General features: G+C 41.0%; 1 protein-coding gene across 4 annotated transcripts in view; it reads left to right on the plus strand.

The window, feature by feature from the left end:
* CAMSAP2 (calmodulin regulated spectrin associated protein family member 2) overlaps positions 1-23,975 on the plus strand; it is a 119,406-nt gene that overhangs the window by 20,236 nt on the left and 75,195 nt on the right. For all 4 annotated transcript variants that reach the window (XM_002717673.6, XM_008268684.5, XM_070055073.2 and 1 more), the window contains exon 2: positions 4,153-4,412. In XM_002717673.6, coding sequence (XP_002717719.2) covers positions 4,153-4,412 — 260 coding nt within the window. The remainder of the gene's footprint in view (positions 1-4,152; positions 4,413-23,975) is intronic.

Here is a 23,975-nt window from a genome sequence, read left to right on the forward strand (position 1 = left end):
GAGGAAATGGAGTCAGACGTTATTCTCAAGTTTTATGGTTTAGTTATTCCACCTACTAGGTTTTAGACTTCCTTGGGACCTGTTTCTCCTTTCTTGCTGCTCCATTTTGGAAAGAGAATGTTTATACTGCATCTGTCCCACCATTGTATTTTGGAAGTAGGTAACTTGTTAGATTTTATGGACTCTCAGCTGAAGAGGAATTTACTTAGAATTCATTATTTTTTGATTTTCTGCTATATTTGATTTAGTTGATTCTCTGGACTTGGACTATGTTGTGTTTTTTGTTTGTTTGACAGGCAGAGTGGACAGTGAGAGAGAGAGAAAGGTCTTCCTTTTGCCATTGGTTCACCCGGCGCACTGCACTGATATGATGGCAAGAGCCAGGTGCTTCTCCTGGTCTCCCATGGGGTGCAGGGCCCAAGCACTTGAGCCATCCTCCACTGCACTCCCTGGTCACAGCAGAGAGCTGGCCTGGAAGAGGGGCAACCGGGACAGAATCCAGCGCCCCGACTGGGACTAGAACCCGGTGTGCCAGTGCCGCAAGGCGGAGGATTAGCCTAGTGAGCTGCGGCGCCGGCCACCTAGACTATGTTAACATTTTATTGGGGCTATTGGGATGGAATTGTGGGGAGCAACTCAGACTAGACTAAGTTACTGGAATTAAGACTTATTCTATGCATCTGCTCTCCCACAATATGGCGCTGTGAGAGGAGTAAACAACTTTTACACAGCTGCCTCCAGTTCAACCAGTAACCTGCAGGAGCTGATCCCGCTCCTGATTGGAGGAGAGCAGCGTGCTTGGTTGTGGGTAGCAGAGCTGGGATTGGTGGAAGAGGACTATAAAGGAGGAGAGAGACAACATACACCAGGAACACCGAGGAACATCTGAGCAGCCCCCGAGAGAGCCGGCTGGCGGTGTGCCGCTCCTCCGCGGAAGTGGGGAAAGTGGCAGGGGGCACCGCCCTCCCACGGAGGTGGGTTGGTCGGTAGCCAACCCGGGAAGAACCAGCAGCAAACCCGGGAAGGGCCGAGCAGACAAAAGAACAGTGCAGGGTCCTGTGTCGTTCCTCCGCGAAGAGGGGGAGCAACAGGAATGAATGTATTTAGTATGTGAGCAGGATATAGTTTTGAGAGGACAGTGTTGAAATGCTATTTGAATGTTTGTCTCCTTCATAACTGATGTTTGTATTTGATTGCCATTTTAACAGAATTAAAAAGTTTGACTTTTGATTGTGCCATATAATGCCATTATAAAAGACATGATTAATGCCCATTAAAAAAAAAAGAAACCTTGTTTCTCAAGTGACCTATTTTATAATATTTAGTATGTAGCTTTACATTCTTTGGGGGTTGAAAAATCTGTTTTTGTCATATTTTTGAAATTTTTTTTGGTTTGCTATGAATCTTTGGGGTTTATTTTTTTCAGTTTTTAAAATTTATATAAGGTAAACAAATTCAAACAGATTTAGGGACATAGTGATACCTCCCACTCTACCCTCCCTCCTGCCCACTTTCCCACCTTCCTCCTTCTTTTCTAATTCTTTAAATTTTTACAATGATATACTGTCAGTTTATTTAATAATCATAACCTTAACCCTCCACTAAGTGAAGAACTCAACAAATAATAAGAAGGAAAAAAACCCTGTTCCTCAACAGTGGAGACAAGGACTATAAACAGTAATAAAACCTCAAGTCAATTTTGTTCATATACACTACATTTTTAAATACTCTTGGTTACCACAGAACAGGGAAAACATATTTGTCTTTTTGGGACTGTCTTATTTCAAGTATAATGGTTTCCAATTGCATCTATTTTGTTGTGAAAGACAGGATTTCATTCTTTTTTATGGCTGAGTTGTATTCCATAGTGTATATATACCATATTTGCTTTATCCAGTCATTGGTTGATGGACATCTGTGTTGATTCCATATCTTAGCTATTGTGAATTGAGCTGCAATAAACATGGGGATGCAGATAACTCTTTCATATGCTGATTTCATTTCATTTGGGTAAATTCTAAGGAGTGAGATGGCTGGGTCATGTGGTAGACTAATTTTCAGATTTCTGAGGTATCTCCATACTGTCTTCCATAATAGTTGTACTAGTTTACATTCCCACCAGCAGTGGATTAGGGTACCTTTTTCCCTATATCCTTGTCAGCATTGATTGCTTTTTGATTTCTTTTCTTTCTTTCTTTTTTTTTTTTTTTTTTTTTTTGACAGGCAGAGTGGGCAGTGAGAGAGAGAGACAGAGAGAAAGGTCCTCCCTTGCCGTTTGTTTACCCTCCAATGGCTGCCGCGGCCGGTGCACCGCGCTGATCCAAAGGCAGGAGCCAGGTGCTTCTCCTGGTCTCCCATGGGGTGCAGGGCCCAAGTACTTGGGCTATCCTCCACTGCACTCCCTGGTCACAGCAGAGAGCTGGCCTGGAAGAGGGGCAACCTGGACAGAATCCGGCACCCCGACCGGGACTAGAACCCTGGGTGCCGGCACCGCAAGGCGGAGGATTAGCCTAATGAGCCGCGGCGCCGGCCTGTTTTTTGATTTCTGTATGTATTTCTAACTGAGGTGAGGTGAAACCTCACTGTGGTTTTGATTTGCATTTCCTTGATGGCTAGTGATCATGAGTATTTTTTCATGTGTTGGTCATTTGAATTTCGTCTTTTGAGAAATGTGTGTTCAAGTCTTTTGCCCATTTCTTAACTGGATTGATGGTTTTGTTGTTGTTGAGTTTCTTGAGCTCTTTATACATTCTGGATATTAATCCTGTATCAGTTGCATGGTTCGCAGATATTTTCTCCCATTCTGTCGGTTGCCTCCCCAATTTGTTTAGTGTTTCCTTTGGCTTATGGGTATGCCTTAAGAAAATGGAGACAGTCCTCAGCCCCTGTCTTCACCTTGGGATCCTGGCAAACCCTTGTTAGTTTTGAGTCTGTTCATCTAGATAATTTAGAGCTAGAATTCTGTTATCAGTTTTGTGTTTTCAGGCAAGATAACCTCTCTTCTTTATTTTTCAAATGGGGATAAGAAGGTTGTTAAGATTATATGTCAGAATCGTGTTTAGGAGTGTCTGACACGTAGAAGTTCCTTAGTAAGTATTACTAGTGTTGTTATTTATCTGTATAGGGTCTGATTTGCCAGTGTCACCGTGTTGTAAAGATCATGTGTGAAAATGAATCTAACAGTGGTAAGTAAATTTTAGGTGGATGTATGTAGGTATAATAGATACATTTATAATCTTGATAAGGAACACTATTTCCACAGCTAATATTCAGATACCACATCACCTATATTAGTCATTTTTAAATTGATACAGAAAATATAAACCCATCGTGCATACATTTTTATAAGTTATCTTAAAGTGAGATAATTTACTTTTTACAGTTGTTCTAAAAACTAGCCTCTATTAGTTCCTGTGATACTAAAATTTAAATGAATACCAGCACTATATATTCTGTAGTTCACAATGCTGAGGCAACTAAATTAAGTTTAAGATTGGCTCACTGCTAACTTAATAAGGCTATGAAGGAAGGAAAGTATTTTCAGTTATTAAGTAAGAATAATATTTTTAGGTGTCACCAAAAACCCTGATTGATGCATCTCCTTTGACCTCATTCCGGAGTCCTGTATCTCTTGCTGCTTATTGGGTATTTTTACAATCATTTCAAACTTGTTGAAACCTGAGTTAATGATATTGCTTCCAGAATTGATGCTGCCTCTAATTTTTTTTTTTTTTTCATATTCTGAGGTCGCAAGGCTTAGCAATCTCTTCCAATAGCTGTTGTAGTGCATTTCCTGGTTGATCGCTTGTATGTGAGGATATTCACTGAAATTAGTTTTTAGGAATCTCAGCTTATCTGTATCAGGTTTGATTATGTGTGTGGGAAAACTTTTGCCAGAACCACTGGGCTAAAAAACTTTTCTTCTTGTTTTCTTTGTAATCCCTTTTTGGGATATACTCATCTCCTATAAAGGAAATTTGTACCTTTCTCTCATTGTAGATTATATGCCAAGGAATTATAAATCATCTTGTCATTTAAAGATTATTGTTATTTTTAGAGGAAACCTTATGTGATGTAAATACTAATTATTAAATTAAATTTTGTTTCTTTTATAAAAACCTTATAAGAGATATTTTTCCTTAATCTTTATAGAAAATGTGCCAGAGGAACTTCAAGAACCATTTTACACAGATCAGTATGACCAGGAACACATCAAACCACCTGTTGTTAATTTGCTTCTATCTGCTGAACTTTACTGTCGTGCTGGGAGTCTCATTCTCAAGAGTGATGCTGCAAAGCCCCTTTTGGGCCATGATGCTGTAATGCAAGCCTTAGCACAGAAAGGTCTTTATGTCACCGACCAGGAAAAGTTGGTAACTGAACGAGATCTCCACAAGAAACCCATACAGATGGTGAGTCTTTATATACCCAAGATTATTTTAAGTTTGAAGTGCATATTCTTAAGTATGAATTGTACTGTAAAACAGAGGGGAAATGTTTTGAAATTAAATTATCTCTGCCTAGAATTTTAAAAACTTTTTAAACAAACTTCATTTCTAAATTCAGAAAGATTTTAATAGACTATTTTGGAATGTTTGTTGCCATCTAATACCAGAAGGAAACAATTACATAGTCTCCAGCTACTTTAATGTAATTTTTATTTAAAAACTTATTTTTTCCTAGTAGAGACTGGGGACAGAAAGTGCATTCTTTATAGTACTCGCTTATGTGATTGAAAAACTTCTTGGTAAATTTCTGTGTATCAGATACTTTAGTTTGTTTAATATTTATTAACTCATTCTTGTAAAAAACACATGCAGAAGGGCTCTAACCTGGCGTGGGACAGGTGTACAGGAGAACTCTAATGGTCACTGGAGACATAAATCCAAATGTTTAAGCTAATGCTTTTTCAGTCTGTTTTACTGCTTTTGTTAAAGTTTCACAAACTAGATATCATCAAAAATGGTATTAGAAAGAAAAATAATTTTGTGCATTTTATTAAATCTGATCTTAGAGTAGTCATCTTGCTTTACAAGAAGTGGAGGGTTACATATAGAAGAATTTATCAAGAAATTATGAGATTTAAGAGGGGGAAAATTAGTTTACAAGTCTAGTACTAAATTAAGTGTGACCTACTTTGCTTTCTACCTGTTTTCCTTCTTTAAAAAACTTATTTTGATACTACTAAGAAATAGAGAATAATATTCAAGAGTAGTTAATGGAATTTAGTTACAGATTTCCAGTAGAATTATTAGTGATAACTACCAATTATTATTTTTAGATATGAGATTTCAACTTTTATTGACAGCTCCAAATTCACCTTATGAGTATCCTCTGACTTTTATGCATCTGCTTTGTATACATCTCATGTATGTGAACAGTTTGTCAGCACCATGGGCAAGCAACATTCTGATTAGATGTCCTGTCAGTATGTGTCACATTTAGCTCCTCCAGAATCACTCCACTACTTGGTTGCTCCCATTGATGACTTAACCTCCACTATCTTAAGGCCAAGCGAATAGTTGAAAGCACTTGGATGACTTCGTGAATCCTTGTTTCCTTAGTAACTGCTCTTCAGCATGGATACATAGGCATTAGATAACCTATTTGTCCTTAAGTAGGTCATCTATTTTAGATCCTCTTTAATAATGTAACAAACTTACCATATTAGCTATATTTTTAGTGCAGTTTGTATGTGTGCAGATAGAGTATGAAGATGCAGAATTAACTTTAAAATGAGAGGTTTGGTGGACAGCTAATTGCATTACTCAGGCTTCTTTCACACTGTGTTGATCCTGTTGATAGCTGTGAATGCATTTAAATAATATTTAAGGAATGTAATTTAAATAATACAAAATTTCCCTGTTTCTGTAGTTGTCTTACTAGTTCTAGCTCTTGTGGGTTGTTAGAACTTGGGAACTTCCATCTCTTCTTAACCTTATACTTTACATTTTGATAACAATTTAAAGTTCTCCAATTATTGTGATGTTTTGATTGATGGTATTATAATATTATGTTATAATTTTCCTAAAACCTATGTGAGAAAATTTCCCAAATTACTGGTGAAAAATTGTTCCTTAGCAAACCACTGTTTTATTTTGCTGTTTTTTAGAGTAAAATAAGAGTTATATAAGTATTATCTTTTGCTTTTTGGGAAGGATCACAAAAAATGTTACTTTAAAATTGCACTGAAGGTGTTGATCCCTTCACCAGCATTTTCTACCTTTCTATTCTTTTGGTAATTTTGGCATGTTTATTCCTGTGTGCTGCCTCACAGCTTTTTTTGGGGAAAACAATGTATAGTGGTGGCAAAAGCATTACGTTAACATCTTAAGAAATAATGTTACTACCAACCAATTCTTTTGATCAAAGTCTCAGAGAATATAAAATTCCCAGTGAATTATCTGTGAGTATATTGAGTTGGTGGGTTTTTTTTAGAAGATTATACACCAAACTTTGTTAATTTTGGTTTCTTCTGGAGAATGCGATTGGAGAGATAAATGGAAACTTACTTGTTTTCCTCTGGGGAATGAGATCAAAATGGGTTGAAGAGATAAATGGAAACTTATTTTTTACTTGGTTTATTTCTGTACTTTTAACTTTTTAATATAATTATACTATTTAATTTTTTGTTATTTATTTTTGAAGATTTGTTTCTTTATTTGAAAGTGATAGAGAAACAGAGAGAGAGAGAGATCTTTAACCTGCTGGTTTACTCACCAGATGGCCACCATGGCCAGTGCTGGGCCAGGCCAAAGCCAGGAGCCAGGAGCTTCATCTTGGTCTCCCACGTGGGTGGCAGGGGCCCAAGCACTTCAGCTGTCTTCTGCTGCTTTTCCTGAACTATGATCAGGGAGTTGGATCAGAAGTGGAGCAGCCAGGACATCGGCTCCCATTATTGGATGTTGGTGTTGCAGGTCGTGGCTTTACCCACTATGCAACAGTGCTGGCCTTATTTTTAAATGGGTGTTTGGCCTGGTGATTTAGCCACCGATTGGAGTATCCCCTACTGAATTGGAGTGTCTCATTTGAGTCCCAGCTCTGCTCCTAGGTCCAGCTTCCCTGGGGTGGACTATGGGAGACAGCAGTTACAGTGATTGGGTTCCTGCCACCTGAGGGATAACCAGTGGAATTCCTGGTTCCCAGCTTAGCCTCTGGTCTTTGCAGGCATTTGGGGAGTAGTGAGCCAGCAGATGGGAGCTTTGTCTGCCTTTCAAATAAAATTTAAAAAATTTAGGGGCCAGCACTGTGGTGCAGTGGGTTAATGCCCTGGCCTGAAACGCCGGTATCCCGTATGGGTGCCAGTTCGGGTCCTGGGTACTCCACTTCCTATCCAGCTCTCTGCTATGGCCTGGGAAAGCAGTAAAAGATGGCCCAAATCCTTGGACCCCTGTACCCACGTGGGAGATCCGGAAGCAGCTCCTGGCTCCTGGCTTTGGATTGGTGTAGCTCCGGCCGTTGCATCCAATTGGGGAGTGAACCATCGATGGAAGACTTCTCTCTCTCTCTGCCTCTCCTCTCTGTGTAACTCTGACTTTCAAATAAATAAATAAATTTTAAAAAATTCATATGGAAATGATCATTCCCTAAAGTAGAGTGCCTTACATGTCTCCTAGATATTTTTGGTGGTCAAATTTTTCAAGAAAAATGAGTATCCTGCTGTTAGCCTTTAAGCAGATTTAGTAAATTAGAATGAATATTGAAGGCTTCTCTAAATGACTGAATTAGAGTATCCTATAATGGCAGTCCAAAGTTTTAGGATATCTTCTGTGGTTCATTTTAATAACCAGTCTTTATAAAAAAGCAAGTTTGACTAATAAACAAATCTTATTAATTTTGTGGTGGGGATTGAGAGGCATTTTTATATTAAAAATGTTATTTTGGTAAATGTATGCTTTTAAGCAATGTAATAAAGTTTTAAGATTGTAGCTTTTAAAATGCTTTTGCGAATAAAACATTTTAAATTAAAACTTTAAAGTGGTTTTAAAGACAGATTTTGAGAGAGAAAGAGCTCTAGCTTTATTCATTTATTCATTTATTTATTTGAAAGGCAGAATTACACAGTGGCAGAGGCAGGGAGGGGGGCCCTTCCATCTGCTGGTTCACTCCCCAGATGGCTGCAATGGCTGGAGCCGCACCAATCTGAAGCCAGGAGCCAGGTGTTTCTTCCTGGTCTCCCATGTGGGTGCAAGGGCCCAAAGGCTTGGTCCATCCTCCATTGCTTTCCCAGGCCATGGCAGAGAGCTGGATTGGAAGTGGAGCAGCCAGGACTTGAACCGGCATCCATATGGGATGCCTGCAATGCACAAAGGTTAGAACACTGCTTTGGATGGCCACATCCTGTATCAGAGGTTCTGGGTTCAAGTCCTAGCTTCATTCCCAATTCCAGCTTCCTGCTAATGCACATCTTGAGAAGCAGCAGTGATGGCTCCAGTAGTTGGTTACCTGCCACCCATCTGGGAGGCCAGGATTAAGTTTCCTCCTTCTGACTTCAGCCTGCCCACTCTGGCTGTTGTGGACATTTAGGGGAGTGAAGTAGGGTAGAAGTGCCTGTCTCTGCCTATAAAATAAATAAACAAAAAAAGTCTTCTGTATTCATATTACTGAAAATGTATTTTCTTACATTATGTTTGAAAGTCAGTAATTAAAGTTCGTAATACCTTGAAGTTTATTTCAGCACATAAGCATTATCTGTAAGACTTCTGGAAGGAGTTGTAATTGTGATCTGTCTAAAGAATATTACAAGTATGTGAATAAAGTACAATTGTAGACAGTATACATTTGGCTCTCCATATCTTTGGGTTCCGCTTCTTCATATTCAACCAACTGCAGATCTGTATTAAGTATAAGTAACCTAGATGTGATTTGAAGTATATGGGAGGATATATGTAGATTGTATATAAACTCTATGCTATAAGATAGAGGACTTGAGTATTCACAGATTTTGGTGTCCATGGAACTGATCCTGCATGGATGCCAAGGGACAACTCTGCAGTTACAGGGTTAAAAAATGAACAGTTCTGAGAGCCAACATTAATATATGCTTGAGATAACATTTAACGTATGGCTGAGTGGTGACCAGAGAAAAAGTTGTAGATGTTAAAATCATAGGTGAATGTCGCTCCCCCTTTTCGCGGAGGAACGACACAGGACCCTGCGTTGTTCTTTTGTCTGCTCGGCCCTTCCCGGGTTGGCTGATGTTCCTTCCACCTCCGTGGAAGGGCGGTTCCCCCTGCCACTTTCCCCACTTCCGCGGGGGAGCGGCACACCGCCAGCCGGCTCTCTCGGGGGCTGCTCAGATGTTATCCGGATGTTCCCCTTAGATGTTCCTGGTGCATGTTGTCTCTCTCCTCCTTTATAGTCCTCTTCCATCAATCCCAACTCTGCTACCCACACGCCGAGTACGCTGCTCTCCTCCAATCAGGAGCAGGATCAGCTCCTGCAGGTTACTGGTCGAACTGGAGGCAGCTGTGTAAAAGTTGTTTACTCCTCTCACAGCGCCATATTGTGGGAGAGCAGATGCATAGAATAAGTCTTAATTCCAGTAACTTAGTCTAGTCCGAGTTGCTCCCCACAGGTGAACATTTTGCAACCAAAATTTGTTCCAGCCCAAATTATGTTATGTACCAAATTATTTATCAAAATAAATACTGGTATTCAGGGTGATGTGAAAATGGAAGATGTTGTGGCAAATGGAGCCAAATGCTAAAGATGGTAGCTTAAGAATACAGGAAAGCTTTGAACTTTATTCACAGTAAAAAAAAATTGTATGGGGATTGCATTAATTTTATCAGGTTGAGCTGGGGAGTTTGATCAGTGTCATAAAATCTTAAATTTATATAATTTTACAGCTTTCAGAGGGAACCTTAAAAATCAGGATCCAGTGCACATAAAACTCCCTGAAAGCTACCTGGTAAGCTTCAAATGCAGTTCTGTGGCCCTGCAGTCAGAGCTGTTAAGTTAGAGCCTTTTGAGGAGGGATGGAATGTGAATTTATCACAATAATCAGGGTGATTTTTATGATCAAGGATGTGAGGAAAATACTGATCTAATCCAGAGTCATTTCACAGGTTTAATACTTAGCAAGGGCTTAGAAATGTTAAATGATTTGCTAAAGGTAGCTCTGCTATTTAGTAGCAAAATTGGAATAAGACTCTGAATGAGCTGGAATTGTGACTTTCTAATTTACATTGCTGTAACCTGAAGCACATTTGCTCATGTACACATTTGGAATCATATTTACCCAATTATTATTTAAACTAGACTGTTATGGGTTGGACTGTTGGTTGTGAATTAACTTTCTAACCACATTTGTGTATATAAGAAATAGGAGTTGATATCTATAAAACTCTTAAGTGAATGGATATATGTACATACTTATAGTATGTGTAATATGAAATAATAAGATTGATTTTCATATGTGAATTGTAAGATAAGACTTATTTAGTCAAATATTTTTATGAGACTGACATTCAAAAATTTATTTTGAAGTCCTTTTAATGAATAGCAAAAAGAAGTGGAATGTTCTGTTTACTTAGTGAAAATTAAAGTGGACAGATATATCATTACAATGGATATTTCTGGTTTTCCAGAATAGCTAAGCTAAAAAGTTACTATACTTCTGTGCTAGTCACATTATACTGCTTTATTGTACTATAATGGGCAGGCCAATAAAGCTGTGATTAAAATGTAGAAAAATGATGGAAATGTTTTTTACTCTCAAGTATATTCCTATGTAATGAGATGTTATTTTATCATATTTTTAAGATTTATTTATTTGAAAAGCACAGTTACAGAGAGAGAGGGAGAGACAGAGAGAGACAGAGCAATCTTCCATCTGCAGCCATTTGGTTCACTCCCCAAATGACTCCCACAGTGGTCATGGCTGGGCCAGACTGAATCCAGGAGCCAGGAGCTTCTTCTGAGTCTCCCACACTGGTGCTAGGGCCCAAGCACTAGGCCTATCTTCCATTGCTTTCCCAGGTACATTAGCAGGGAGCTGGATTAGAAGTGCAGCAAGCAGGACTCGAATCAGCGCCTATATGGGATGCCAGCCTTGTAGGTGAAGGCTCTACCCACCATGCCACAACACCAGCCCCTTTATCAGATTTTATTATCTGTGCATCCTGCTGACCACTCGTACCTCCAACTTGAATGATGTTGAACTAAAAATGTAGTGAGGAACAAGACTGGGGGAAAACCCTTATTAGCCTGAAATAACTGCTCTGAATTTAAGTTTAAACAATAGACATTAGGAACCTGGAGCTAAAGTTGATGGTCTCTACTGAGGAGAATCAAGAAAGATATCATGGGATGCAATGATTGATGGGATTACAATAGATAGGAAAAGGAATGGGGTGAGAATGGTGACTGGGTTGAAGGAATTGTTTGATCCAAGTTTGAACTGTGAAGGTATATTATGTATCACAAAGTGTTGACTATATAGAAGGATAAATGTGAGATGAAGCTGAAAAATAGTTTGTGGTTAGATTATGAAGAGGACATGAATCAAAGTTTAGAAATTTTAGCCTTTTTTGTGGGTTACAGGATTGTAGAGTAAGTTTTCATACCATTCACTGTTTCTTGTCTTTTTAGGCTTCTTGTTTTTTGTTATTGTTGATTTTTCTCTGCCTCTATTAAATAAATAAAATTTGCAAAACCACTTTGAAAACTCTGTTAACTGTTGTAATGTCAGGTTGGTGTAAATTGCCGCAATCTGTTGATTCTCAGACCTTTATGATTCTGCCTGTCCACTTGTCAGACTATGTGGTAGCTCTTTTTGTTTGGTTTACTGTGTGGCACTTAGTGTGCTTACACTTCACTTACTCTCACATATAATTTAATTCTTCCAACAACCTTGAGAATAGTATATCTCTGTGATAACTGATGAAGACACAGACTTTGAGAGCATAATTAAAGTCTCAGAGCAAGTGCAGTAAATAGTAAAGGCAGGATTCTGACCATCTCTGCTTTAATAATAAATCCTATATTCTTAACCATTACATTGTACTTTTGACTCTACCTAGGCACTAGGTAGTAGGTAGGTAGGAAATGGTGAGGTGGAAGACAGTAGAAGTGGAGTGCTGTCTGGAATCCTGGTGGCTTGTTTGAAGTCCTGATAATTTGCCCAAGCATCTTTCCAAGGTATTTCACGCTTTCTCATCCTTTCTGAAAGGTTATGTTCATTTCATATACTGTGGAAGTAACTATAGCTGATAGAGAATAAAGCCTGGTTTTGATGAAGTCTGGGTGGACGTGAATTTCTTGATATTTTAGGACGTGTGTGGTAATCCTTCAGTTACTATTTTTGCTGGGTACACAAAAGGTATTGAGAACAGAGAAGCAGATCTCAGGAACACTGTGTTGTCTCTCTTCTCCTTTTCTTTCTTAACATCCGGGTACTGTTTGGCAGCTATTCTTAGGGATTCCCATGGTGCCACCATCTGTTGGAACTCAGTATAATTTACTCATGTAGAGTCTTTAAAAAAGCTTTCCCCTGTTTAAGAAGATTAAAAATTCCACTTCAGAGGAAAGGGATTATATAAATTTATTATTAAATAGTAAGAGATGAAATGTTAATTTCTGGCCCCATAATATAAGAATGCCTTTCAGATTTATAAGTAAAACTTGTCTTGGAAAAATTATTTCAATTCTCATAGCAATTGGTGAATAGAGTTTTCTTCATCATGCACAGTGCCAGAACTGTTTTCTACTCATCATGTAGCTAATTTGAATTCCATTGTTTCTAGTACATATTCTGGTACAAGTTCACATCATTTGATGTCTTACAATCATGTTTTTCACATTAGAGTCGATTTGTAATCATTTATTTAGAATTCCAAGTTTACTTTCTCATAGAAATGATTTGATGAATGGTGCTTATTTTACCGGATGATTTCACAAAAGCTTTTTATGTTTATAATAAAACTGAATTCAGTATTCAGTCATTAATTTATTCAGTTTATATAAGGAGCTTCTGTAATATACTTTGTACTCTCTACTATAATTAAGAAGGGTTCCTGTCTGTGTCTCACTTTCTAGTGTGGGTTATAGAAATCTAACCAAATTGTAATGCATATATTTGAGGACTATAGAGGCACCAAACTTGATCCTACTCTTGAGTTTTGGAGAATATGAAGGAATTTCCCATGTAGGGAAATGAGGGCTGTATTGTGAGGTGTTGTGTGAGTTTTCAAAAGTTAATGGTAAATGTATCTTTTGGTAAAAAACAGTGCATAGTTTAAAAATTTTTTGTACCAAAATAAACTTATCTTTTAATTCCATTTTTTATGAATAAAAAAATTAATTTGTTTATTTGAGAGACAGAGAGAGCCAGACAGAGAGAGAACACTTCCCATCCACTGGTTTATTCCCCAAATGCCCACAGTAGCCAGGGGTCTGATGCTGGGAATCCAGTCTAGGCCTCCCACATGGTTGGGAACCCAATTACCTAACCATCACAGCTGCCTCTCAATGTCTGCCTGAGGAAACCGGAATCAGGAGCCAGACCCAGCCACAAACCCAGGCACTCTGATGTGGGACATTGCCTTTCAACTGGTGTCTTAACCACTGGGCCAGATGAATACTCAGCTCACCATGAACTTTTTGAAGCCCCCTTGAGTATGGAAGTGTATGGGCATGTTGAAAGAGTGTAAGAGTGTGATGCATTTACAGAAAAGCAAGAGGTTTCATTGTAGCTTGAGCAGTAGGTGCATATTGGGGGATGATGAGAAATAGAATCACAGAGCTAGGTGGTGACAGTTAGGAATGGCCTTTTATGCTATACCAAGTGCGTGTGTTAAACTGGAAACAATAAGGGTTTTAAACCAAAAAGGATATCATCAGATTTGTTTCAGAAAGTCACTCAGGTGGTAAGAGGTACCACTTGGAAGGCTGTTGAAATAGCCAGAGGCATGAAGTAAGATAGAGGCTGGGAAATGAAGGAGGCATTTTTAAAGTAGAATTGAGATTATTTTTGTTTTATCAGAGTTGGGAGTTGAACACAAGAGCCTAGAACAGGACAGGCAAGGAAAGATTTTATCCCTTATGTCAACTCTAATCAGTTGGTGGCTGATTACTAAAAGCTGAGCAAAAATGGCTCCTTAGATTTACCCTGTTCTGCTGGGCTTCGTGAGCTCGATATTCACTTCCCATCTGTTCTTCCTGATGCTTTTGAAACATGTTTTTGCCTAATAATGGTTCAAAAGAAAGGAAAAACTTTGTAGCTTAACAATCTTGAGCTGATATTTCTAAGCCTCTTATTTTTGATGAAAGATAAAGAATCAGCCGGTGCCACGGCTCAATAGGCTAATCCTCCTCCCGCGGCGCCGGCACCCAGGGTTCTAGAACTGGTTGGGGTGCCGGATTCTGTCCAGGTTGCCCCTCTTCCAGGCCAGCTCTCTGCTGTGGCCCGGGAAGGCAATGAAGGATGGCCCAAGTACTTGGGCCCTGCACCCCATGGGAGACCAGGAGAAGCACCTGGCTCCTGCCTTTGGATCAGCGCGATGCGCCAGCCACAGCGCGCTGGCCACGGCGGCCATTGGAGGGTGAACCAACGGCAAAGGAAGACCTTTCTCTCTGTCTTTCTCTCTCACTGTCCATTCTGCCTGTCAAAAAAAAAAAAAAAGATGTAAGGTGAGAGGTCATGTGGGATTGAAAGAGATGCAGTGTGGAAATGGGATAGGACTGAAGATATACACTTGTGGGTATGAAATAAAGGATGGGGGCCAATGTTGTGGTATAACGGGTAAAGCCGCTGCCTGCAGTGCTGGCATCCTATATGGGCACTGGGTCCAGTCCCGGCTACTCCACTGCCAACCCGACTCTGCTATAGCCTGGGAAAGCAGTGGAAGATGGTCCAAGTCCTTGGGTCCCCACACGCATGGGGAGACCTGGAAGAAGCTCCAGGCTCCTGGCTCAGATCGGTTCAGCTCCAGCAGTTGTGGCCATTTGGGAAGTGAACCAGCTAATGGAAGACCTCTCTCTCTCTCTGCCTCTGCCTCTCTGTGGCTCTGCCTTTCAAATAGGTAAATAAATCTTTGAAAAAGAAATAAAGGATGAGCAAAGTTAGGTGTGCTTTATTAATGTTAATTATTAACGTAATATGTGATTTAGGTGATAGTATTCCTATTTGATAGATGAGGAAACTGATCTATAACTTATTCCAAACAGTGAGCTAATTTGGTCAAAGCCGAACAGGTAACAAATCATGATGTTAGGATTTAAACTTTTGTCTTCTGACTCCAAAGCCCATGCTTATCCTATATATATCTTATGGCCTTTTCTACTCCCAATAAAACAGATGAATACCCTGCTATTACTAAACTGTTGAGTTTACTGCTAGCTGTGGGTGATTTAAGTGATCCAAATATTGTTACTTGTTACATAATGTGAGTGGTGAGTCTGTGGGTGCTGATGTAAAGGCAGCTGAAGCATTTTCAGAAACTCTAGGTAAGCTGATTGTGAAGAATTACTTGCCAGAGCTAATCTTCAGTGTGGCTGAAACCTCCCTGTTCTGGAAATATGCCCGAAAGGACTTCTTCATATGGAGGCCAAGTCAGTGCCGATTTTAAGGCTTTTTGAGGTCAGGACAAGAGTCTCGCTTGGAGGCGATGTTGCAGGCTACAGCTCTTGATCTGGCACAGGGAGAGCCCCAGGGTCCTCAAGCACATTAGGAAGTATTCACTGCCAGTTTACTCCAGGAACAGTCAGAAGTCGAGTGATCCCAGCGCCTCTGCAAAGACACCCTGCCAAGCTGGTGTGCCAGCGAAATGGAGGACTGTGTGGAAGATAACCCACCTTTCAAATTGTGCTTTCCCAGATTTGTGTAAGCACACTCTATGATATTTGCACAATTGCAAAATAGTGTTATGATGCAGCTATCAGAACATACCCTGTTAAGCATATATGACTACCATACCCATGTATTTCCTGAAAAATGTATATATTCTCATCTACAAATTGTCAGCAGCTTCTGTCTGTTTGAAAAGAACTGTGGGAATAGGGTTTTATGTAGACTTGATCCAAAGATTTATCTAGTCTATGGTATACTTCTGTCATATTAATTTTCCTATGAAATCCTTTGATTCTTTTTTTTTTTTTTTTTTTTTTTTTTTGACAGAGTGGATAATAAGAGAGAGACAGAGAGAAAGGTCTTCCTTTTGCCATTGGTTCACCCTCCAATGGCTGCCACGGCTGGCGCACTGCGGCCGGTGCACCGCGCTGATCCGAAGGCAAGAGCCAGGTGCTTCTCCTGGTCTCCCATGGGGTGCAGGGCCCAAGCACTTGGGCCATCCTCCACTGCCTTCCTGGGCCACAGCAGAGAGCTGGCCTGGAAGAGGGGCAACCGAGAAAGAATCCGGCGCCCTGACCGGGACTAGAACCTGGTGTGCCGGTGCCACTAAGTGGAGGATTAGCCTAGTGAGCTGCGGCGCCGGCCTTGATTCTATATTATAACCTATTTTGTTTGACTTGATATGCAGTATACACTATGATATCAGATGCATATCTTTTCTCTTTGTCTAATTTTTGGAGCTACTTGCTAAGGTGGAGGGAAGAAGTTGCAGACTGCCTATGAAATAGGTCCTTCGCTTTTGAATAGTGAAAGCTTTATTTCCTTTTTGTTAGTAATCTTGTATTTATAAGAAAAGATTCTAAGTAGGAAAAGCTGAGATACTTAGGAAGGTCATTACAGACCTGTGAGCAATGAATTTTTGATAACTTTTTAAGAGAAGTATAGAGTAACTAGGACTATTTGTCTTTTAAAAATTGAAACATTTATTGCAATTTACTCTACTTAAATAGATGAAACATTATAAGATGTTTTAGCCTCAGTGTTGGGATCTGGTTTATTTTTGGAGTAACAATATTCTAGTTTAGATAGACCTCTCCCAAAAACATATATTTGTATGTTTATGTATATATACTTGGCTGTTTCAAAAAGTTCATGGAAAATGGAATTAAAATATGTTTATTCTGATGCAAAAAATTTTTTTAAGATTTATTTTATTATTTGAAAGAGTTACAGAGAGAGGTAGAGACAGCGAGACAGATCTTCCAGTCGCTGCTGCACTCCCCAGATGGCCGCAACGGTTGGAGCTGCGCCGATCCAAAAGTAGGAGCCAGGAGCTTCTTCTGCGTCTCCCACGTGGGTGCAGGGGCCCAAGGACACTTTCCCAGGCCATAGCAGAGAGCTGGATCGGAAGAGGAGCAGCCAGGACTAGAATCGGCACCCATGTAGGATGCCGGCGCTTCAGGCCAGGGCTTTAAGCTGCTGCGCCACAGCGCCAGCCTCGATGCAAAAATATTTTAAATCAATGCATCTTTTGTTATAATGTGCATCTTCAGTGAACTTGAAGACTTCTTGTTAATACATGATTTGAAAAAAATTTCCACCAGAATAAACATGTTGGTTTTGTTTTTCCAGGAACTTTTTTTTTTTTTAAGGTTTAATATTTATTTGAAAAGCAGATTACAGAAAGGCAAAGGCAGAGAGTCTTCCATCTACTGGTTCACTCCCCCAAATGGCTGCAATGGCCAGCGCTGTGCCAACCCGAAGCCAGGAGCCAGGAGCTTTTTCCTGATGTCCCACACCCGTGCAGGGCTCCAAGGACTCGGGCCATATTCCACTGCTTTCCCAGGCCATTAGCAGAGAGCTGGATCAGAAATGGAGCAGCCAGGTCTCGAACAAGTGCCTATATGGGATGCTAGCACTGCAGGCAGCGGCTCATCCATGAGCTTTTTGGTATTACTTCATGCGTGTGTATATATGTAAATAATCGAAGCACAAAGATTTAGATGTTTTATTAGGATTGGTATAAAAGTACAGATTTTCCTAATTTGCACAATTGTAACCCAGTGTTGTCAAACAGTGGGAAGTCACAGGTATTGCTTGTAGCCATCCCTACCCTCAATCTGTGGTAAACAGATTGATCTCCCACCAGTTCCCATTATACTGACCCAGTTTTGCAGTTTGGTCGATTATCACAGTTTAGCAAATTGCTTTTCATTTATGTTAGTGATGTGATTTAACAAAAGAAAACAGATGATCATTTAAAAAAAAACTTTAAAAACTATTCTATTTGGATGCCTCCCTGTGTTCAGACACCTGAATAAAATGAGCTTGCATAAGAGGAAAAAAAATCTTTACAATGCCCAGATTCCTTCTGAGCCTGTACTATTCTGTGTTTGGAAGGAATGCGGTAATGAACTATGTTCCAAAGTAAGCTGTGTCACAGAGCTGTCCCAGGGTCCTGACCTCAGGAAGTTCTTTTGATATACTTAGAGGATTATTTGTTTTTTAAGACTTAATCATTTGAAAGGCAGTTACAGAAAGCGAGGGAGAGAGAGAGAAAGACCTTCCATCCCCTGATTCACTTCCCAAATTGCCGCAACAGATGGGGCTCTGCCATGTTGAAGCCAGGAGTCTGGAACTCCATCCCCATCTCCCATGTGGGTGGCAGGAGCCCAAGCCCTCAGGCCATCCTCCACTGCTTTCCCAGGTCCGTCCGTCCTTCCTTCTTCCTTCCTTCCTTCCTCTCTCTCTCTCTCTTCCTTCCTCCCTCCCTCCCTCCCTCCCTCCTCCCTCCCTCCCTCCCTCCCTCCCTCTTTCCTCCCTCCCTCCCTCCCTCTTTCCTCCCTCCCTCCCTCCTTCCTTCCTTCCTTCCTTCCTTCCTTCCTTCCTTCCTTCCTTCCTTCCTTCCTTTCTTCCTTTCTTTCTTTCTTTCTTGATTTTATTTATTTGAGAGGTAGAGTTATAGACAGAGGGAAAGAGGGAGAGAAAGGTGTCCCATCCACTGGTTCGCTCCCCAGATGGTCAAAATGGCTGGAGCTGAGACGGTCCAAAACCAGGAGCCAGGAGCTAATTCCAGGTCTCCCATGCTGGTGCAGGGGCCCAGTCACCTGGGCCATCTTCTGATTTCCCAGGCCATAGCAGAGAGCTTTCAGAAGTAGAATAGCCAGGACTCAAACTTGTTTGGAGGCTTAGCCTACTATGCCACAGCACCCGCCCCTCCCAGGTACTTTCACAAGGAGCTGGATCAGAAGTGGAACAGCCAGAACTGGAACCAGTGCTTATAAGGGATGCCTGCGTCACAGGTGGTGGCTTAACTTGCTACATTACAGCACCAGCCTCCAGATTATTGTTTTTTGAAAATGAAAGTATTACTTTGTGGTAAGCAACAAGTAAACATTTTAAAAAGATAGCTTTAGAGAGTGGTGAAAAATATGAAGAAAGTGAAAGGAAGATAGCAGTACAGAGTGATTTGAAGGGGTGGCATGCTGTTTGATTACAGTAGTTAGGATCCTCACACAGGATTATGTTTGAGCAGAGATCTGAAGGATGATGAAGAGGGCCAGCATTGCAGAGTAGTGATTTGGGCCACCACCTGTGAGACCACCTGCGTCCCATGAGGGTGCCGGTGTCCTGGCTGTTCTGTTTCTGATACAGCCCCTGCTAGTGGCTTGAGAGGGCCAACAGAAGATGGCCCAAGTGTCTGGACTCCTGCCACCTATGTAGGAGACCCAGATGGAGCTACTGGCTCCTGGATTCGGCCTGGCCTTGTGCTGGTCATTGTGGCCTTGTGGCCATCTGGGAAGTGAACTAGTGGTTGGAAGGTGTTTCTCCTCTCTCTCTCTCTCTCTCTCTCTCTCTCTCTTTCTCTCTCTCTCCCCATAACTCTGATTTTAAAATAATAATTTAAAAAAGATGATAGGGAACCAGTTTGAGATTAGGGAGAAGATCACTTGACCAAGGGAATACATAAAAACTCCATGAGTTGGTAGGTAATACACAAAATAAATAAAATTTATATGTGGATAAGGAATGTCCTACAAAGAATTTCCTGCCAGAAACATTTTCAGGAATTGGAAATCTTAAAGCCACATTTATTAATCTTATAATATCTATGATATGAAATACTTGACTGTGGGCCTAGGCCTTGGAATGTGGAAATAAGACAGGCCAGGCACCTGCTTTCATGGAGCAATTGCTATAGTAGGAAAGATAACCCACACACAATTAAATATATTTTAACAGTTTCAGAAAATGTAAATAGCTATGAAGCAAAAAATTAGATGGGGCCGGTGCTATGCTGTAGCAGGTAAAGCTGTCACCTGCAATGTCGGCATCCCATATGGGCACCTATTCTAGCCCCGGCTGCTCCATTTCAATCCGCTCTGCAATGGCCTAGGAAAACAGTAGAAGATGGTCCAAGTCCTTGGGCCCTTGCACCCAATGGGAGACCCGGAGGAATCTCCTGGCTTTGAATCAGCACAGCTCTGGCCATTGCGGCCATCTAGGGAGTGGACTGGCAGACAGAAGACCTCTCTCTCTGCCTCTGCCTCTCTGTAACTCTGCTTTTCAAATAAATAAATCTTAAAAAAAAAAAAAAAAGGAAAAAATTAGAAAGGGCTACAAGTAGTAGAACGTGCCGTTTTAATAGGAGGTGGTCAGGGAAGACCTGTCTGCTGTCTGTAGAGGACATTTGAACCGAAACATAAATGCCAGAAGGAGCCAGTATGTCCCATTCTGGGAAAAGAACATTCCAGGCAAAAGAAGTGGCAAACTTAATGGCCCTGATGTAGGCGTGAGTTTGGTGTGTTTGAGGAGCTGAAAGGCCACTGCGGTTGGTAGTGAGCATGATAGAGAGGGAGAGTAATGTAAGATCTGTAAGAGACAAAGATGGGGGAGGGGGGCGGCAGGCATTGTGCTGCGGTGATTGAGATCCACTACTTACTATCTTATTTACTATTGTAAGGAGAGAATGAAAGGATGACTGGCTTGCCTAGAGGGAGCAGGTCCTGGGCTCATGAACACTTCAGCCCTTGATGGCAAAGAACTGTGACAGTACTGACTTGCAGCAAATCCAGTCTGTGTTTCAGAGTCTATTTCTTTTTCTTTTTTATTTAGATTTTATTAATTTATTTGAGAGGCAAAACTACAGAGAGAGAGAGAGAGAGAGAGATCTTCCATCTGCTGGTTTACTCCCCAAGTGGCCGCAATGACTGGAGCTCGGCCAATCTGAAGCCAGGAGTTTCTTCTGGGACTCCAACATAGGTGCAAGGGCCCAAGCACTTGGGCCATCTTCCAGTGCTTTCCCAGGCCATAAGCAGAGAGCTGGATCGAAAGAAGAGCAGCCGGGACATGAACCGGCACCGTTTGGAATGCTGGTGCCACAGGTGGAGGCTTAGTCTGCTATGCCACAGCGCCGGTCCCTCAGGATCTATTTCCTACTAATATTTCTCTTTGCTGGTTACATAGTAAAGGTAGGGATAGGATGCTTAAATCAAAGTGTTTTCTCCTCCTTGAGCCAATTTTATGATGAGAAGGATTTAGAATATTGTTTTGTTTTAAAAAAGATTTTTTTATTTATTTGAAGAGAGAGATTTTCCATCTGCTGGCTCACTCCCCACCTGGCCACAATAGCTAGGATTGGGCCAGGCTGAATCCAGGAGCCAGGAGCTTCTTTCTGCTCTCCCAAGTGGGTGGCAGGGACCCAAACACTTGGGTCATCTTCTGTTGCTTTACCCAGGCCATTAGCAGGGAGTTAGATCAGAAGTAGAACAGCCCAGATTAGAACTAGGTGCCAGCATTGCAGGTGGTGGCTTTACCTGTTATACCACAATGCTAGCCCCCCAAGTTTGTTTTTTAGTTTGTTTATATATTAGAGCCACTTCAGCAAAACATTTAAAATTAATTGGATGAAGCATGGTGGAACATCTTATGTAATAATCTGAAAGGAAATAGAATATTGCCTGTATCTTTTTTTTTTTAAAGATTTATTGATTTATTTGAAAGGCAACATTACAGAGAGGCACAGAGAGAGAGAGGGAGAGGGAGAGGGGGGGAGGGAGGTCTTCCCTCTACTAGTTTACTGCCCAGATGGCTGCAACGGCTGGAGCTGCACCGATCCAAAGTCAGGAGCCAGAGTCGTCTTCTGGGTCTCCCACACGGGTGCAAGGCCCAAGCACTTGGGCCATCCTCCACTGCTTTCCCACGCCGTAGCAGAGAGCTAGATCAGAAGTGGAGCATCTGGATCTCAAACCGGTGCCCATATGGGATGCCAGCACTGCAGGCAGCCCCTTTACCTGCTAAGCCACAGCACTGGCCGCATATTTATATGTTTTATTAAGCCCTTTCTCTGATAAATATGGAAAGAAAACTTTTAATAACATTAAAACATAGTAAGCAACTTTTATCTCTTTGCTTTTTTGACTTCTTGAACTCATTTTTAGAAAAGTCTGTAGGTCAACTTACTTTTATATGATGTAACTAATAGGAAAGCCCCCAAATTAAATTCTTAATAGGAAGCAAAAGTCTACTTTAGAGTCGTTCCACCCAGACAAGGCAAATGCAAAGAACGCTTTTCACGGGGAATCAGCTACACTAAGGCTGAGCCATGTTGCTCATCATGCTCTCAGTGCCTGAGGAGATGCTCAGTTAGTGAAGTGAGAGATACTAGTGAATATTTAAATTAAAAATTAAGTATATTTTGGAAGGAAAGAAAGCCATTTAGAGTTATGTCTAAGAGAGTTGTGGAGAGTTTGTCTTGTTTTTCTCCCTATAGATATGAGTAGAGTGAGCTATAATTATTCATTAATTTATTTGAAAGGCAGAGTTACAGAGAGGCAGAGAGAGAGAGAAAGAGAGAGGACATCCATCTGCTGGTTCGCTCCCCAAATGGCTGCAACCGCCAGAGCTAAGCCAATACAAAGCTAGGAGCCAGGAGTTTATTCTGGGTCTCCCACACACAATTGCAGAGGCCCAAGCACTTGGGCCATCTTCTGCTGCCTTCCCAGGCCATAGCAGAGAGCTGGATCAGGAGCAGCCAGGACTAGAACCGGCACCCAGGCAGAGGCTTGGTCTATTATGCCAGAGCACTGGCCCCTTGATTTCTGGTTTTAATTAGCTAGTGATCATAAGAGAAGTTTCTCTCTTTTTGCTTTTCACATCCAGCTTTGTTGTTTAATAATTCTGCATGATATGTATAACTCTGAATTTCTGCCAGTTTGTTTTCAAGAATTGCAGCATTCTTGAGATGTAATTCTGTTAATAACAGATGTATTTTAGAAGCAATCTACTGACAATAAACTTTAAATTATTGCCCAAATTGTTTTATAATGCTTGTATAATTACATTGTATTGATCTAGAAATCTTTTAAATATAAAGATTAACACAGAGTTTTATTGCATTTAGTGAAAGTCTTTTTTTTTTTTTTTAAGATTTATTTATTTATTTGAAAGTCAGAGTTACACATAGGAGAGGCAGAGAGAGAGGTCTTCCAGCCTCTGGTTCACTCCCCAATTGACTGCAACCGCTGGAGCTATGCCGATCCGAAGCCAGGAGCCAGGAGCTTCCTCCCGGTCTTCCCACACAGGTGCAGGGGCCCAAGAACTTGGACCATCTTCTACTGCTTTCCCAGGCCATAGCAGAGAGCTGGATTGTAAGTGGAGCAGCCGAGACTTGAACCAGTGCCCATATGGGATGCCGGCACTGCAGCTAGCGACTTCACCTGCTATGTCATCGCCGGCCCCTGAAAGTCATTTTTTGCAAGTTGATAAAATCCAAAGAGTAGCTGGTTACCTGCAGCTTCTGCCTCAGTGCATGGCACAAGAGGATGAGTAAGGCCAGCCACGTTCTTTGACTTGGAAATTAGACAAATCATCAAAGGAGCTTGTTGCTTAGCTAATATGGAAATTAAGAAGAGAGTCATGAGGTAGAGTTAGGGCTTGAGGAGCCATGAGAAGCCTTGGAGTTAAGTACAAGGACAGTGCAGGGAACAGCTTCATGACCACCTTTCCAGATCCATGAGTGAGAGCCACACCATCATTTCTGGAGGCTGCACAGTATTCTGTGGAATGAAGTTATCCTGTTGGCCCAGTCCCTTACTGATGGATGTTTAGAACCTCCCCACACCAAAGGAGTTTTATTTGCAACAATAACATGTCAGAGTTCCTTTTTTTTTTTTTTTTAAAG

Source organism: Oryctolagus cuniculus, chromosome 13 (genome assembly GCF_051225735.1).
Source record: "Oryctolagus cuniculus isolate XC-2025 breed Fujian yellow rabbit chromosome 13, ASM5122573v1, whole genome shotgun sequence".
NCBI classification, from domain to species: domain Eukaryota; kingdom Metazoa; phylum Chordata; class Mammalia; order Lagomorpha; family Leporidae; genus Oryctolagus; species Oryctolagus cuniculus.